This window comes from Amblyomma americanum, chromosome 1 (assembly GCF_052857255.1).
Source record: "Amblyomma americanum isolate KBUSLIRL-KWMA chromosome 1, ASM5285725v1, whole genome shotgun sequence".
NCBI lineage: Eukaryota > Metazoa > Arthropoda > Arachnida > Ixodida > Ixodidae > Amblyomma > Amblyomma americanum.
Window position 1 is genome coordinate 205,128,942 of NC_135497.1, and position 18,672 is coordinate 205,147,613.

The 18,672-nt window shown below is 44.6% G+C and overlaps 1 protein-coding gene across 1 annotated transcript in view; it reads right to left on the reverse strand.

Moving 5' to 3' along the window:
* Positions 1–1,058: 1,058 nt before the first annotated feature.
* Positions 1,059–18,672, reverse strand: part of LOC144114527 (integrator complex subunit 8-like) — a 96,883-nt gene continuing 79,269 nt past the window's right edge. Inside the window, exons 21-24 of the mRNA XM_077648332.1 lie at positions 15,695–15,756; positions 14,208–14,326; positions 10,943–11,097; positions 1,059–1,984 (exon numbers count right to left, since the gene is read on the reverse strand). Coding sequence (XP_077504458.1) covers positions 1,685–1,984; positions 10,943–11,097; positions 14,208–14,326; positions 15,695–15,756 — 636 coding nt within the window. The 3' untranslated portion in view covers positions 1,059–1,684. The remainder of the gene's footprint in view (positions 1,985–10,942; positions 11,098–14,207; positions 14,327–15,694; positions 15,757–18,672) is intronic.

Here is an 18,672-nt window from a genome sequence, read left to right on the forward strand (position 1 = left end):
CCCTCATCTGCTTCCACTTTGCATACAAATAGGACCAGTTGCTTGCCAAATGGGGCCAGTTAGTTCTCAGCTGGGACTATTTAATCCCACTTGAAACCATTTGACCTCAATTGACTCTAGGTTGTCTGCAGCAAACTGGTGCTCATCAGTGAGGGCACTGTCGACTGCTTCAAGGATGTGGCGCTTGCGATTACAGTCGATATGTTTGCAACTGGTGCAACAGCTCCTGCTCTTGTTTTTCTTTCCGATTCTAGATCGTTTGCATCTTTTAATCTGCCTGAACAGTGCTTCGTAGGAGTATGGTAGGTATCAGCACTGCCATCTGAATGGTCAAAGCATTGTGACAGATGTCAGCAGGGCCTGTATTCTGGAATTGTCCACCAGGTGTTGTCATGTCCAACTGAGGGATGCCTTAAACTGGGCACATTCTTTTGCTCTAGAAAACGGCAAATGCCGCTACAGCCATTTGAACCACATCAGTTGTGAGCCCGTTCCTCATTTTGAACACTTATAAACTGCAAATATTTAAAGCACAAGTTTTACAATTTTAACTTTTGCACTACAATTACTGATATATGATGGCAAATGCAGTTTCAGCTGAGATGACTTAACACAACGTAGGGGGTCGGCTGTCGTCGCACAACCATCACATCGCTTCCACATTTGGGGCTCCAGTCAATTGGCATGGACCAAAGTGGACATATTCCCTTTGTGGATAGTTGCAGGACATTGACTCAGGAAGCAACAGTATGAGGCACCCAAATTGCTGCTCCAGTCACATAACTACACAATTCTCTTTTCTTCTTGGGGTGCAAGTGATGTGAGCATGATGGCATTTTGACAAAGGGGAGAGAGAGGCTGGAGCACTCTCGCTGAGAAAAGCACGTCCTATAAGGTCATGTGTAGTGTGCATATGAATATGGTGGAACTGGAGAACCGAGATGTGAAGTGGGTGTGTGAAAAAAGGCGCTGCAGGAAGCACAGCCTTCCAGGAAAACACGGTTCCTAGAATAGAAAGTTGCTTTCAGAATGAAAGAATATGAGACCACACTCAATCCTGGGACTGCAACAACTGCTTTGGGGTGACTTTATAACATGACTGTAGTAGAGTCCAGTAGACATACATCATGCTAAGATAATAGAAAGGTAGCCTGTGACCCTAGGCAACAGTCTGCCATTGTAGCTTGCAAGTTGCTGCTTTAAAAATTGGAAAAAATGAAATGAATGAAAGATCATACACTTGCCTCGCTATGAACCATGCCCTGAGCTATTCACAGCAGCATATTGTGCATTTCCAATGAACAATGGCGCAGAAAAATTTCCAGAGCAGGACCTGTATGAGAACTGTGAACAAGCAAAATGCTGGGCGTTATTCCCATTTTGTCTTTGGTTCAAGCCTTTTTTTTTTAAACCTCAATGATTTCATCTGTTCATTACTGTTGGCATGAATCGATTTAGTGTATTCAGCTAGCAGCAAAATGGCTGGGCACATTTTGGAGTGTGACCATTTTCTCTTTGTTTCTGACAATTTCATTTGCACCTTTCAGTACACAAATCTGATCTGAATCCAGCTTTCTTCACCACTATTTGGCATAATTTGATGCTGGCAAAAATTTTTCTATCTGCACATACCTATTAAGAACACACAAAAACAGTGTTCGTGTATTTCACACGGATGGCTCACTCAAAGGTACTGGCGAGCCATAACCCGCAGAAAGTCTCCACGGCGCACGTTGGCTGCCTCTCGCTGGATCTCCTCATTGTTGCTAGCATTGAGCTCAAGCAGGCCTATGCATTGCAGTGCCTTCTGGCGGGACTCCAGCTCGCCGCGCCGCGTGTGCAGGTTCACCAGGAACTCCAGCAGTGTTATGTCAAACACATGCTCATACAGCGAGTCACAGCTGTCCTGGCACTGGCGCTCGTTTAAGGCTTTGAATGCTGCATTGTAGTCTGGCTCCTCCATCAGCTGGCAGAAAAGGGCAGCCTGCAGTGTGCGAGATCACATTATTAAACAGCATGCCTAGAATGACAGTTTTCAACAGCACTACCATTTCAGTGCACCACAGAATCCTTTGCAGTGCCTCGCCAGAGTGGCAATTGCTTTCCATCAGGGCCTTTCCACCTGGGTGTATTCAAATGGCGACAGTCTTAATGATGCAATGACCGATGCAATGACCATTTTTTGTTCTCTTCACGAGAACTTAAATGTAAGACAGAGTAGTAGTTTTGAGCATATGGATAAACCTCAGTTTTCTAATAAAAGGTGTAGTTTTACTACTAAAACTGGAATAAAGCAAAATACATGAATACTAGAGGTGTGTGAATAAGTATATACACGTGTATAAGCCGCCCTCGTGTATAGCCTGCACCCCTCACTTTTGTCAGCAAAAATTTGCAAAAAAAAAACCGCGCCTACTCCCACAAAGTGCTACAAAATGGCACCAGTTAGTTTTTCCCACACAACATCCATTATCATCGTTGTGCAACGAGACGTTTCCGTGGCTTTCTGTCACCTGTTTTCACGGCACCTTGCCCAGCGCCAATTGGTCTTTGTTATCCGGTGCTTCGTTCGGAAGTGTGTGGACTGCTTGCGGAATCTGTTAAGTTGCGTGCACTGTTGTGTGGCAGGCTGCGTGCTTATGAACGCGAACAGAAAGCAATGCACAAGCGCTGTGGGTCCTATACTCCAGGCTTCAAACTTCAAGTGGCAAAATACGCTAAGGAACACAGTAAACGGGAGGCCGGGCGCAAGTTTGACGTCGACGAGAAGTGTGTTCTCTGCTGGTGTATGCAAATGCAAGACCTCATCAAGACTACCTGAACCCGGAAGCCTTTCCGTGGGAAACAGTGCAAGTTCCCAAAACTTGAAGACGACCTTGTCGAGTACATTCGCACTACTATGAGCAACGGCTTCGTGGTGTCTAGGGAAATGATCCGCATGAAAACAATCTCTATTGCTCAGCACAGGAACATTCGACCTGCGGACTTCAAACCCAGTCGAGGGTGGCTTCAACGTTTTATGAAACGGCACCAACTCTCCATCTGCCGTTGAACGACGTTGTGCCAGAAACTGCCAGCCGAATATAAGGACCAAATAATGAAGTTTCATCACTTTATCAACGCACTTCGCAGGGAGCATGAGTACGACCTCGCACAGATAGGCAATGCTGATCAGACCCCTGTCTGGTTCGATGCCCCTGAAAATTGCACGGTGGAAGCCAAAGGGGCAAAAAGTATCTCCGTGCGCACTCCTGGCACTGAACAGAAAAGGTGCACAGTGATGCTTTGCATCACCGCTGATGGAAGAAAGCTTCCACCCTACGTTGTCTTTAAGAGAAAGACTCTGCCAAGAAAGAGGTTCCCCCATGGTATCGTAGCCCAGCAGCATGAAAAAGGTTGGATGTCCAACGAATTAGTCATAGAATGGCTCAAAACAGTGTGGCAGAACCGACCAGGAGATCTACTACGCCGCAAAGCCCTTCTTGTGCTCGCCAGCTTTAGAGGGCACCTAACAGACCCGAGTAAAGACACGGCTGGCAGACTGCCGAACAGACCTGGCCGTAATTCCTGGTGGCCTGACAAGCGTGCTGCAGCCGCTCGTTGTTTGTGTTAACCGGCCATTCAAGGCAGAATTGCGGCGGCGCTACACCGAGTAGATGGCCGTGGGCAACCATGGAACAACTACGACACGGCGGCTGAAGCGAGCGCCCATCCAGCAAGTGTGCATTTGGATTCTATACGCGTGGCGTTCGTTGTCAGCAGACACTATCTCGGAGTTTTAGAGTCACGGGGCTGTCAAATGCCACTGACGGCACAGAGGATGACCAGCTTTGGGAGCACTCCAATGAGGCGAGTTCGTCCAACAGCGGTAAGAGCGCCGATGAGCTGAACTCGTCTGACAGCGATTAGCGCGAAAGCGGCGATGAATGGTGAAATAAAATCTTCGCATTTGTCGCCAGCTTTTTAATTATCTGACACAGCAGTAGCAGTGGCACCACAGTGTGTTAATGTGTAACTATAGGCCCGATTTGTGTATAACCCGCATCTAAGAAAATTTGATGAAAAAAAGTGTGGCTTATACATGAGTATATAAGGCATATTAAATTTTTCGTTGCGAAGTGAATCAAATATTTTCGAATATCAGTACTGCTAGCTGATGCTTTTCCACAAAACACAGCTATGAAAAGAAACAGATTGCAAACAAATTTTGTTTCTGCCAATCAGCATAATTTACAATACTTGTAAGGCCTACCAGGCATAAAAGGTAAAATTATGTAGTAGTAACAGTAATGAAACTTATTTTGTAGATTAATACCTTGCTTGCAATTCTTTGGATAACTGAGCTGAAGCATTGCAAGGTCGCCAAATACCCCCTTACTTGAGGAGTGATGTCAGCGGTATATTATCGCAGCAGGGCCACCGCGGTGGCTCAGTGGTTATGGTGCTCGGCTGCTGACCCGAAAGACACGGGTTCAATCCCGAGTGCGGCAGTTGCATTTAGATGGAGGCGAAACGCTAGAGGCCCGTGTACTCTGCGTTGTCCGTGCACATTAAAGAACCTCAGGTGGTCAAAACTATCCGGAGCCCTCCACTATGGCGTCCCTCATAGCCAGAGTCGCTTTGGGACGTTAAAATCCATAAAACATATCGCAGCAAGATGTAACAAGGTGGCTTGCGAAACAGACACAAAAGCAGCAACCTGAGCTGCAACGTGAGTGGGGCCATCCTTTCCAAACTTCCTCACGTCGGCTGAAGGCGGCGGTTGTGCAAAGCCACCCCAAACACAGTGTTCACGACATGTAGCCCGCTTAGTCCACGTGTTCTGATTCCGCCGGACCTCAAGCCCCATCACGGGCACAAATGCTGTTGTGAACCGAAGGACCAACACCGAAACCATGCCATTAAATGCCCCAGTGTGCGGGCTGCGCTGTACACGGTGCAGTTACGCGGGCCATACACTGTACATGGGCCTTACATGCGGGCCGTACACGCAGGTCGTATTCTGTTTTCCTGTTGTCTGCGGCCTAAGATATGCAGTCTTTAGGTTGTAAATGACGAAAACTGGGAACATGAATGTGGTCACCATGAAATAACTGCTGCACCGCAGGCACGTCACAACTCTACTCCTTTTGCTATCCTCCACAAGCTGGGCCGCTTCTGTGAATGGCGCATTCAAGCACAGAGATCAGGAGGCTTGGTGAGGGCTCTGTAAATGCCGCATCCATTTGTATGCCAGAAAGAATATAATTTCTTGCATTGTACTTGCTATAGTCATTGTTGTCTTGTGGGGGTGTCGGTGTAAAGGGTTTACCATGTTCATTTCGGTTTTGTTTTCAATTTTTGGCTTGCCAGCGTCTACTTAACCTAGCATGCCAAATAAATGCCTATTGATAGTTCAGCGCTGTGTTGTGTCTCTTTTTTCTCCCCTGTCTCCTCTTTCTCGCTGTGTGCTGTTACATTCATTTCATTTCACTATACCGCAGGCCTTATTTAGGCTCAAGCAGGAGTGGGAAGAGAGAAAATACATTTCAAACAAGCACAAAAATAATTTACACCTTAAATACACAAAGCTATACAATAATTCATGTCAGTGTTACAAGTGTACTTCCAGAGCATCTTAAAATTTATTGGCATAAAAAATTTATTTTTGGAGCAAACTCCAGTCCTCAACAGTGCGCAGAAAAAAACTATATCAGTGTGTTAGTTTTTGCAAAATATACTGCATAAAATGTTGGTGATAATGGCGGGATATACTGTATTTACTCTCCTAATTTGCGCACGTGCATAATTTGCGCACCCCTAACTTTTTACCCAGATTTTTGAAAAAAATTTTTGCTGGCATATTTTGCTCTTTCTGCTGAGCAAGCACACCAGCATGCACGCAGGAGCGCGCAGGACAGACTTGGGAAAATCGGCGTGGCAGTGCCGCCGCATGCGGCTGCGAACGGTGAGTCAGTGGTGTCAAAAAAAGTTGGTAATTAGTTTGTAAATTGGTCTCGGTAAGGAAAAGTCGACTGCGCGCTGTTTATCCAGCTTGCTCGTGCTGGTAGTTGCCTTCCCGTACAAACAGCTGCGAGAGGAAACTTCCAGTAACCTACAGAGCGTACGTCACATTATGCTAAAACTCTCTACTGATGTATGCCACCGTGCAGATTATTGCATGTTTGCACCATGGGTAGCGCGGCTGCAGACACCCGGCAGGTGCAGATCTGTTGCCACGAGCATATGTAGACCGGCTCTGGCATATGTGCAGAAGCACAGGCACGTGGCGCGGAGTTGGGGCTTTGGTCACGTGCGTGCCACGGTGCCATCCCCGAGGAGGTTCGTTGACCCGAAACCGTATGAAGCAAAAGTTCCAGACACGTTATTCGGTCGAGACGAACTTTGAATACAAAACATTAGGATCGAATCGAATATTGAATGACTATTTGTCCGAATATTCGAAATTGAATGTTCAAGCATGTCTAACGATAAGCTAAATGTTTAATCTTCACAGGGGTGTGGTATAATTTTCTTCTTTTAAAACATAGCTTTTTAAATGCTTAAGAGCAGATCTGTGTGATGCGTGCTCCCCACAAAGGGTCACTGGTGAGAGTGGCACTCAGGTATTTATACTTCTCTACTTTCATGTGAGAGCTCTCAAACTTATACTGCAATGAGTTACATTTATTTTTCCATGTAATCCTTAAAGGAGCCTTGAAACACATTTTCAGTGCATTGTTTGGTCTGCTGGTTGCACAGTGATGCTACTAGCATCGGTCGTGGCACATACATTCCGGTTTTTAATATTTTAACCAGCTTGCAAAAACAAATTCATGGTGCTGATGGTGTCACCACACAGTGGCGGTTCTTGGCAGTGGATATGACATCATTGGATGAAAACTTGATGATTGGACAAACAATAAATATAGTGCAAATTGTGTTAATAAGTGGATACGTTTAGTCATGTTTTTGTGTTTTATATTCGATAAAAAACCCAACATGTTTGCCTTTTGTAAAAGCACTGCAAAGCAAGCAAAACAAAAAAAAAACGCCATCAGAGGCTCTGGCTATTGTTCTGCATCGAAGGACTTTGCACTTCTCTGTACACATCGATGACCTAGCACACAGCACTTACGGCTACTCTGTACATATCTGAGAATGGCTTGGCAGAATCGATCTGATCGAGCCATTGCATTCTACAAGTGTTTGTTTTGGTCCCAAGGAAGGACGCACAGAAAACAGACATTCGTTTCACATTTACCAGTGCACATCGTCAGCTTGTGGATGATCACCGGGTGGCGGCGCCAGATGGACCACGTTCCCGTCAACAACGCGCAGTGGCAGGGCGCGGTGGCGGTAGTGGTACACGCTACGCTAAGTATCTCGTGCAGGTCATCACTCCGTCGCAGTATCTCGCGCTCGAGTTCGTATAAGTCAGGGAAGGGCATTGATCAATGTTCCCTTCTGCACTGCCGACGTGACGATAAAGCATCGCTGGGCCAGCTGTCCACATGGTTGTTGTAACCATGGAAATGACACTGCTAGCCTTAGCAAGAATGAGTTACAACGAACAGGCAACCATTGTGTGCAAACTTCCGCGGTGTGCTCAGATAGGCTGTTTTCATTGGTCCCACACAATGTCGTCATTGGGAAAGTGAAATGGGAATGGGAAGCACCACGAAAATCGAGTTGAGGGCAGTATATTATTTGCTTGTATTCTGAAATTTGTTCACTGAATAACTCCCATTACTATGCGCCGTTTTATCAATGTTTAATTGCATGCTTCATATTTTGCACCATTTTTCTATTTTATTACTGCACTTTGCACTTGTTCATGATCTCTGACACAACTAATGTTTTTGAAGACAATACGGTCATTAGCGAAGAGCTTTAGCGATATGGATTCCGGGATTCCTTCAGTTAAGTTGTTCATAAAAATTTTAAAAATGGTAGATGATTTAGCGTGGTTAGGCAAAATGCGAATTAGGCTCGCTAGCACTTTGGTTTTCATTTCACTTCGGTTCCGGTTTTCACGGTCAAGCAGGCTTCAGACAAACATTGGCGAAATTGGACTTCAGCTTCACCTTTAGGGTATGGTGCGATAGCGTTAATTGGTTAATACCCATATATGCGATATTGATAATTCTCTACTTCCTCAAGGTCGCTGGGAGAGGCTTCAGATAGACACGCAACAGCGAAATCTGAGACTGGGTTTTTTTAATAGTTGTCTAATGCAGTGGCCAGCGAAGCTCATCTTTTTGCGCCACCACGGTTTAGAAACCGACTAGCGGCCATAGAGTGTTTTGCATAATTCGCCATAAAGCCTGATCACAGGTTGCCCACAACCCGGCGGGCAGGTTGCCACCTGCCAGACAGAGATTTCGGACAAACAAACATCAACGAAATCTGAGAAGGGGGGTTTTAGTGCACCAGCACTAAAAGAGCAGCGGTCCCTGCGGAACACCGGCACTCGCAGTGACTACATCGGAAACATTGTAACAAATCTTGACAAATTGTTTTCTGTCATATAAATAAGCTATACACCTAATAAGATAGTACAGAAGTTCAATACATACTAATTTATATCACAATTTGTCATGGGGTACTTTGCTGAATACTCCACAGAAGCCCCCAAAAAATAACACCTACCTACCTGGACCCATCAAGGCCTGCAAGGAAATCATGACTACTAGTTGTATTTAGCTGGAGGTGGTTGACATGACATACCCTTTCTAAACCCATGCTGGCACAGTGGTAAGCAATTGCCTGCTAAACAGGACCTACTATACTTGCTACTATGTGTTCTAATAAATTAAGCTCGGTGAAGTAATAGTAACTGGTCTATAGTAGTGGTCTATAGTATAGCAACAACTTGTCTCCTTTTTCGTGTATTGAGATAATTCATACAATTCTCCAGTCATTCGAGACTTGGCTGCTACATAAGGACACTTGAAATATTTTTGCTAAAAATATGCCTATCTGCCCCACGAGCTGTTTCAAGAAAATGTTGGAAATGCTATCCAGCCCCTCATCTTTTTCTGTCGCTGAAACTACGAAGCATGGATAAAACACCTTGACTTGTAACCTGGGGGACATTACTCTGGTCAATATTTACAATTTCTATAGAATAGGTGCTAAGGGACGAAAACTCACTCTGAAATGAGTGCTTTAACTACTTCTTTGCTTTGCCGCAGAAATCCCCAGGATCATCATTAATAAACTCGGGAAGAGCAACATTAAAGTAGTGAGATCTCGCATCCTTTAATTTACCCATCAAGCTCTTTTTAATCTCTACAAACTCTACAGTGCCAGATTTTCTGTTTCCTGAGCCATTTAAGTTTAAGTTTTAAGTGAATAATATCGCGACTAACCCAAGGATTATGGCACCTAGTTTGAACTTTCCTAGGTGGAACAAAATTCTCAACTGAGTACATAACAGCTAGATTAAAACAAGACCACAGAGAATGGATGTCGTCAGCACAGTATTTTGCCTAACGCCGATTCCAAATGGTCTACGACAAGAGTATAATTAGTGTGACTAACGCCTTTGACATGTAATGCTGCGTTAGAAAAAACATTTTTACAATCATCACAGTTCCACGACAAGAACAAGACCATCAGCGTCTCCAATCATAATGATCTAAAATGAGAGGATCGCCGCCAGTCTTGTTCATAGCCAGTCATTGACTGCATTGTGGCACAATGCAATGATGTGCCGCGTGGGGCTGTACTTCATTTTCCGACCCGCGATGTGCAGCGGCGGCTCTAGACGATCGTCAGTGCACTGATTTTATGCAAGGCCTAGCATTGCCATGCATGTGCTTTTGGAGAGTCCTGGCAGTCGATTCTGTGCGGAAAGAGCAAGTTAACTCAGAAGGGCTAGGGTTCAGGCTAGTGGATAATCGACATGAGGTTCCAGGTGTCCAACAAGGAAGGAACACAACAAGAGTGCTAAGTTAACTCATGAGCCAACAGCAAGATACTGTCGTTTGGAAACGTCGTGATGTTTCGCCGCAAGTTTTAACAAACAAGATATTTGTAATTTCTGAATGTTTAGGAGATTAAAATAGTGAAATTCAGTGTGAATCGAATCAAACAGTAAAGACTATTCGCAAACTGTTAGAAATTTCGAATATTCGCACACCCATAATGAATGCTAAAAGCATGGTATGTCACAAGAGGTAGAGAGTGGCACTTCATGACTGCTGCCACTCTGACAACCTCTTGCAATGACATGCAAGCTCTCTAGTTGCAGAAACTGACCTATTGCACATCAGAAAAAAACACCTGGGCACCGTTTTGACAGCAATCCCACTTCTCTCTTTGCTACCTTATGTTTGTTTCTGAAAACTCCATGTGCACTGTGTCATTCCCCACTTGTGGCATACAACTAAGTTATTTATCGCGAAACTGAAACCAATTCCTGTCCATGAACATTTTCTCCATCTCACATTTTTACGCTCGCCATTAAAGACCAAAAGATAAAGAAAAGAACAAAAACAGAAACAAGCATCTCTAAATCGCGCAAAAAAAACTTAAGGCTGAATATACTTTACTTCAGGATTCTTAGTGCTTTTCATTTTCACACTGTCTGCAAAAGGACAATGATTTCAAAGTAGCCACTTCTTTCTAAAGACACTTCCTGATTTTGCCTACAGTTTGAAACTTCAGAACTTGCTCACTTTTTAGCATGTATTAAACAATACCTTCAATTTTCTTCAAAGTTTCATAATTATCAAACAATGCTACACCTACAACTGCAAAAACATAGCGCATCATTTTGTTTCGAGTGCAAAACAAGAAAAAGAAAAATAACACTGATAAATTTCACATGACTGAGTTTGACCAGATAAAGCGTTTTTGCTGTTGTGGAAGACACTTTAGGTAGAACCAGCCAATAATGCTGTGCAGTGCCAACAAAGAAGCAAAAGGAAAAACAGTCAAACAAGTGTATGCCAACCTGCGTGTGGCACTGCAACTTGCTGCAACAGTGGGACATCTTCTTATACATGAGGTCATCAGCAAGGGACCTTGGGGGTGGCTGAGTGAAGTAGTCGGTGCTCATGAGTAAAGCAGCCAGATAGTGCTTGAGCGCAGCTGAATGGTGGCCCTGAGCTGTTGCAGAGGAAGAGAGAGAGAGGGCGAAACTGAGACATCGCCTGTACCATGACGGTAACCAGGAGCTATGTGAGCATAGCGGCTGCACTCTTACTCAACATCCTACAAGCCTTCAGGAAAAGGTGAGTGAGTGAGAGCGAGTGAGCTGAGAGTGAGTAAGCTTGTCTTCCTGGCCTCCATGGCCACTGACACAATTTGTAACTTTTCTTTCTGCTTTTACTTTTGCCCTCTAATGACTCTATGTACACATTTGACGCAAAAACTTTGACAAATTTTATCTGTACAGGATCTTCTTTCAGTACCTGAAATGATGCTTCGAACAGCTTCAGAAGATTTTCGATTCAGAGTGAATCTAAAGTTCACACCAACGCAGTAAGAAATGATCTGCAAAGTGTCATACAAACTACAGTGTGTTACTGTGCAGGCACACTGCATCACTAAGAAAATATTCATGTGAATAACAAAGTACAGCCTTTGAAGAAACAGTAAGCATGTACCGATAGCCCATGCAAAAGATATGTCAACAACTCTGACCTGTCAAAAATGGTACTTGACAATTTCTCATGCAGATTTGCATGAGCTGAAAGTATTGCATTAGTAGCAGATGCACTTTCACTTGCGAAAATTCACTCCAAAGAATGCGCTCCATGTGCACAGAAAAGTGGCAGGGTTTTAACGTAGTTAAATTGAGTAGATGTGCGAAAGCATCCGCTTAGCCTGGTTGGTTCGTGGTTTTGCTTTGCTGGGTCGTCGACACGTCTGGTGACAATATTAGTTCGATAGTAGTATTAGTCAATGAAGACAACGACGTGCAAAGTACAGTGCGAGAGTGTGTTGTAGTTTAACATGAGCCGTGATCAGCTGCGGAGATAACATAGCGTTCTAGTGCACAGGCCAGCGAAGCTGATCTGTTCGCGCCGCCACAGGTTTGAAACCTGGTCGCAGCAATATTTATTTTATTTATTCATTTACTTTATTTAGGCTCACAAGGTCAATTCAAGGTCAGGCTTTAGCAGTTCTGGTTGTGAAGTAAAGCTTTTGCTATAAAAGAGAGAGATGTGACACGGTGGTGTGACGAGGACCGCCACTGTTTGCTCTGGCATTTAGTGGCACGTATGCGACAGTGATATGATATCCACGAGGTGCACCAGCGGATATGTGCTTTCATTCGATGCCTTCTAGCTCTGGCTTAGTAAACACTCCTGTAATGTGTCACCTCAATCTGCTTGTAAGTAAGCAAACTGCTCAAGTGAACATCTGTGCTGCGAGTGATTCTGCCCTGAACACTGAATCGCAGCAGCATTGGGGATAGAGCACCCATACCCAGCTCGACACGCATTTTGGCCTGTAGTGTGCCTACTCATAGCCCACTCCAAATGTGGCTAGCCCTCCGTTACCGACAAGCAGATTGTTCTCTCTATCTAAAAGTACATTGAGGAGAAATGGAAGTTGCCTTGTATCTATAGAATACCAGCTCCTAACCACAAAAAGATCACTCTTACAAAGCTCTTGTAAGGTAGAAAAGAGCAAGAACTGAAATACAGGTATCGCCGCCACAGGCCAGTCTCACAAGTACAGGCGCGATGACGAAATAGCTGAATAATGCCGCGGATCTCAGGCTGACAAACATATACGAAGGTTACGCGTTTCAACGATGTTGAAGTATATAAGTTTTGTTTTGAATCCGCTAGTGCACTTTTATCACGAGGAGGACTGAAAAGAAAACAACCTGAATGGTGGAAGCTAAAGAAAAAACTGCCAGCCAGCTGAGTTTCGGTATATTTTGGTGTTTCATGGCTATGCACTTTGCGTGCCCACATGGTTTCGTTTTGGACGTGCCTTGATTTACAACAGATCGAACTCCAAGCGTCCCTTTAAGTGCTCCTCGGACGAGGTTCATGCCACAACATGCGTCTGCGACATGAAGAACACCTGTGGATAGCTAATGTTGCATGAGCCTTCACGTTAGCAAGCGCACCGCTCGGCGTGTTTGCTTCATTAATGTTTCAAGACGCTGGGCTGCATAACCAGCTCTATGAGGACAACTATTACAGAATTTAAATATGTCCGTACGTCCGGGGTGTTTCAGCGAACACTTTCAAAAATTGTCCTTTCTGGCGTTAAACTATGGCTTTCTGGCCAGTGTTGGCAGACACCAGAAAAGCGGTGAATCGTCTTAAGTAGTAAAATTATTAACTAATTTTTAATAATTAACTCGTCGGCCGTGAGTTCCTGATCCGCGCCGCCTGGCCGTGCCCCAGCCTGCCAAGCCCAAACTGACCTCGCCGCTCACCTCAGCCCCGTCCCTCGCCTTGATCACAAGACATGACGACCTGCCGACCCGACCGACCCGACCGACCCGAGACGCTGCCCACACGAGGACACAGCCCCCCTGCCCCTGCCGTTCGGTGCGTCCGAGAGCTTCGGCCATCGGCTCCTGGCGACTTGCGGCCCGGAAGCTTCGTGGACCAGGATTCATTCACCCATCTCTTTCATCGTGGCGGCCAGCACTTCAACACCATGCCATTTCTGTTGTACTGTCCTCTGAACCCATCACCACTGAGCGCATCTCTTCGTCAGTGTCTTTTTCTATTCACGATTGGGACGATCGCTCGGCAGCCCGGGTAGTGTCATGAAGATGACGAAGCTGGCAGTGGCACGGGACGGAGCACTCGTGCTAGGCCAGCCGCAATTAAAAATCATCTCACTGCCATCGATTCTCACATCTCTTCCTTCAGCTGGCTGCCACGTAACAATATGTTCCAATTCTGACTTTTCCCCTGTCCATACAAAACTTCTTGTCACACAATTTGCAACTACTTAGTGATGATACCTCCAAAAGGTAAAATGTAGCTAAAACAAGTGTAGCCACTAATACCAACAAAAAGGGTGCCTCATGATAGTCATTAATTCCTTCTTTCTTCCTCATCAGTCCCTTTTCTTTTCTCATTCATTCTGTTTTTCTTTCTTCCATTCCATTCTAAGGCTATGACACGCGTTAATGATAATATAGAGTTCATCTCATGCCTTAATTACTTGGTTCACTGTGCTTCTACCATGGCAAAGAGCCACGCTCGTCCTTAATACGAACTGGGCACTAAACATACCATAGCAAAAGTCTGCCAGAACCTTGACCCATCCAGCATGGGAGTTGTTGGTGGCAAGGCAGTGCTGCAGTGTGGCATGGAACACATCCATCGCTGTTGCCCTGCAATAGTTTGATGGGCTGCGTGCACCAAGGAGAAAGCATGCACCATAAGTGTTTGGACCACCAGCAAATATGACAACAAATTATTTCACATGGTCCTTTCTCCACAGAAACATATAAACACAGAAAGCCCCATGATGGTCAGAGAGATCATGCCCTTTGGCCCAAGCTGAAAGCTGAAGAGGCAAACTGTCTGCCTACCAAAGTTCACATGCCCTGGCATTGGCATTGGTGAGGCGGAAGGTAAACTAACATTCACAGCATTTTTGAAATCTAGTAACACAAGTTTTCATACATGTAGAATGAAGTGCAAATGTTGGTAGCACATACAACAGAATACCGGTGAGAAAAATGCTACCATGTGAATGTGTTGCACGAATGCCAAAGAAAATAAGAAAATAAAGGTGGGATAGGCATATCAGCAAAACAGAACAAATCTAATTATAATGTTTCAACATACATATTTTAACAGAGGCAGCTGTGCCATTTTGCGAGCTATTATGGCTTCTGCAATATCTTCTTTTCCTTCTTTCAGAATTATCACTACATGCAAAAAGAAAGAAGTATTCACTAACTGGTACAGTCTGCAGGACACAACTTCTTCAAATAGTGCTGCTGTTCATCAATGCTCATGTGCTCTGATTTTGAGAGCAAACACAGTTTTCAGTTGCTTTTATCCACTTGGGCACACGGAATGCAATATGAAACAATTAGCTTGGCTGCCTACAGGCTCTTAAACCATGTAGGGCTTTTGCATAGCCTTCCTGGCAGTGCTTGCTTGAGTGAGGCTGCACAAGTTTTTCATGTGCTATGAATGATCCTACAGGGGTAGCATTGTACATATCGTCACGTCTGTGATGGCAGGCACGAATGATGTTGTGGACAAAAGAAGGGTGGGCAGGTGTGGCACTCAAATGAGCTCTTTTTTGAGCGAACTTGCGCCCTCAAAAGAAACCGAGCTTACCCGTAGGCAAAGAACAGAAAGCGGGCTGTTCTCAATTTAAAGGTGGCAATGAACTTTTGAGATACTGCAGTTAAAAAAATCCATAAAGATCTCGAACATCGTAGAAATTGAAGCACGTGCTTATGGTGGTTACAAAGCAATCTGGTCACATCTTGCATGGCAAACAAAGTGACAAGGCCACAGGCTACTGGCAATAAGCAGAACAGAAACATCATTCCTCCTTTCTATGCTGCATCTTTTTTTATAGAACAGTTCAAAGGGCCTTTGCATTAGCCATGGCAAAATGCCTTGCAGGCAGAATGCGCAAATGAATATTATTATTACTATCACTGCTACGTGTGCAAGCAAACTTCAGGAGAGCCAGCAGCTATGTCGCCCAGCACACTCACATGGGCCTGACTGTGCACATATGAAGAGCGTACCTGCTTATTGCTGCTGGCCACAACTGTGGGTACTCCAGGCACACCTCAGATCCACTGTCGTCCTGAAAAATAATTTTTCTCTGCTAAAGCTTTGCAGCTGGGATGATGGTCATGAGGAAAGCAAAGGAAAAATAACCGTTCCAATCATGGTGGACACCTGCACTGTGATTCGAAGAAAGGTATGAAGAAAGGGAGTGAAAGGGGAAGGAAGAGAAAAAGACACTGTAGGGGGAGGCTCCAGATTAACTTTGACCGTCCAGGGTTCTTTAATGTGCACTGACATCACACAGCACACAAGTGCTTTTCAATTTGGCCTTTTTTCCAAATGCAGCCGGAACTCAATTCCATGACCTTGTGCTAAGCAGCTGAACACCATAGACATTAAGTCACTGCAGCAGGTGCTAAAGCATAAATCATTGCAATGCCTCCTTTAGACTCAATCAGGCATTAAAAAAAAAGAAAAAGTACCGATTTCATAGATACAGATTTTTTAAAAACCCGATTTTTTAAACTGATGATTTTAATGAGTCATGTAAACTGTCATGCAGACTGCCACGAAACAAAATCTGCTACAATTTCAATTGAAAACTAACACAAAAAATGCTAACAACAAGGGTACGCCCATTCAAAGTTGCATCTACAAGGTCAAGTGCCGATGCTGCAGAGTTGTGAGAACACTGTTGTTGCTGAGCAGGGCTGGTGCGACACAAGGACGCCACATTGGACTCCATGCTCACCGTGATTGCTTCGTGTTAACAGGTTTTGCGGGAAGTTTAAAAATACTCCCCTTATATGGCTGCTGAAAAAATTGAATTTGAAACTGAAGTACAGTTCATTTGCAACATACTGATGTTGCAACTTGTTCAGAAACGGCCCATTTCATGCCACCGTTCAAACTGACCGATTTGATTAGGTGCGGTAAGGAAAGAGTTAAGCTCTACAAGTGCTACGGAACAGAAGTGCTCCTTCTTCATTCTTGTAAAGAAAAGTTCTCTTTCAAGCTGGTCCTGGTTACAATGTGTTTGCAATGACAGATTTTCCCTAGACCTAGTAAAAGAAGCCACAAGGCAGTGGTAGGAATAGCCAAGAGCTTTTTGAAGCAGGCTGTGTGTGTAGCAGGTGAAAATTCAATTTTCAGCAGCTTCCTCGTGTTTTGTAGCATGTGTGCTACAGTGACAATGCTATGGTTTAAAAATGGCAATGCACTGCACAACAATCTCAGAGATGCAGGGTTGTAGGAAGCCATCCTGGCCAGCTTTGCGTATTGTTTTGTAAACGCGCCCAAATTCACTTATCGTATAACAAATGAAAATGAGCAAAATTTTGCACTCACAAAATTCGTGCACAGTTTTCTGTGCAAAAGCCACAGAGAATGTAGAGAAACACCTATTATTTGTTTCTGTTCTGTCACTTAAGTGTGGTTTCTTTCTTAAAACCTAAAAAATAGTCTGTGAAACTTAAATTCGGCACATGACTGCACTCCTACGTTGTGACATTAGCACTCCAAGCCACACTCCAATTGAACCAACTCTGTTACGGAAAGCCAGAATGAACATAGAGGCCACTGCAGTCACAGCAATCGTTTCAGGAGGAGCGCGACCACTTTGCTTCGTTGAGGTGATGATGCTGCGGTATGAGCGCAACCATGTCATTGCCATTTCACGGCGTAGCACAGGTCAGTGCCTGGGCACTGCACAGGTTCGCAAGAGGCCATGAGAGGTTTCCAATTCTTGCAGTCCAACATAGCTCTGGCGACGAAGTGTATTATTGCATCTGCACAGTCCTCGTCTCAAGGAGCACCGCTATTTACCTCCGCTGATGGGTTTGGTGTTGCCGTGTGCTGGCCATGTGTTTTGCTTGCTTCCTCTTCAAGTGTTCGTGACGAACAGACTCGGTTTAGACTTCCACGAATCGTAACATGCAATTCAGGCTCGTGTGGCAGAAGACGTCCGGCAAAAACAAGTTCGATATCACGTGTGCACAATACAGTCACTGTATATTAACCCACACAGAATGCGACCCTATCATTGGAAGTGGCTTAATTTAGTTGTAACTTCAATTTACCATAATTACTCGCGTAATGAGCCCACTTGCATAATGAACTCACTCCCCACTTTTGTCAATGAGAATTAACATTTTTTTAACCTCACGAAAAACGCGTGACTGACCATCAGGGCCAGTGTTCAGCATGTCTACTTTGTCTTGTTGCGACTGGCCGCCGCTGTTGACTATTGCAAACCTGTCTGATCATGCCGTGATACAGCAAATACCTTTTGCAGCAAATGATGCTAAACACTTTCCACCCACGAATGCGAGTGATGCAGGGACACAAACTGTTTTCTGTGAGCTTTTCTTGATGACTGATGGGCGGACGAGCGATCAGGTGACTGTATATGAAATTTCGACTCTTACAAAAAAATCTGTGGAAACTTTTCTTCCTGTGTAATAAACCCTCTCCCCCAAATTGATGTCAACCTTTCTCTTAAGAGAAAAAAAGTGGGTTCTTTACACAAGTAAATATGGTATACGAGTCAACTCTCTGTGCTGAACTTTTGAATGAATGGGGTCTACTGTACAAACAAATCAGAAGCTCAGATGATGACGGCGCAGTTACAGCTAGAGAGCACAATGAGGTCCATGGAATTGAGCTATATCAGCTGGAGTGCATCCAAAACCTTTCTCACGGTCTTACATTGACCTCATGGCACATGTGACGGTGCTCCACAAAAGTCTCATAAATCTAGCAAGACCCAAATTTAGCATTATTTGAGCCTCTTAAAATCAATTTTTCTTTTCGCATGAACACTCGCCATAGAACGGGATGGGGTTGGATTCCGTCGATCATCTTTCTCGTCAAGTACTGTGAGAAGGAACCACTGTCAAGCCTCTGCACATTAGGTGGTAGCAGCTGTGCACATTGCGCCGGAGCCTCAGCCTCTTCAGATTCACTGTGGTCCTTGGTTGCTGGAATAGCAATT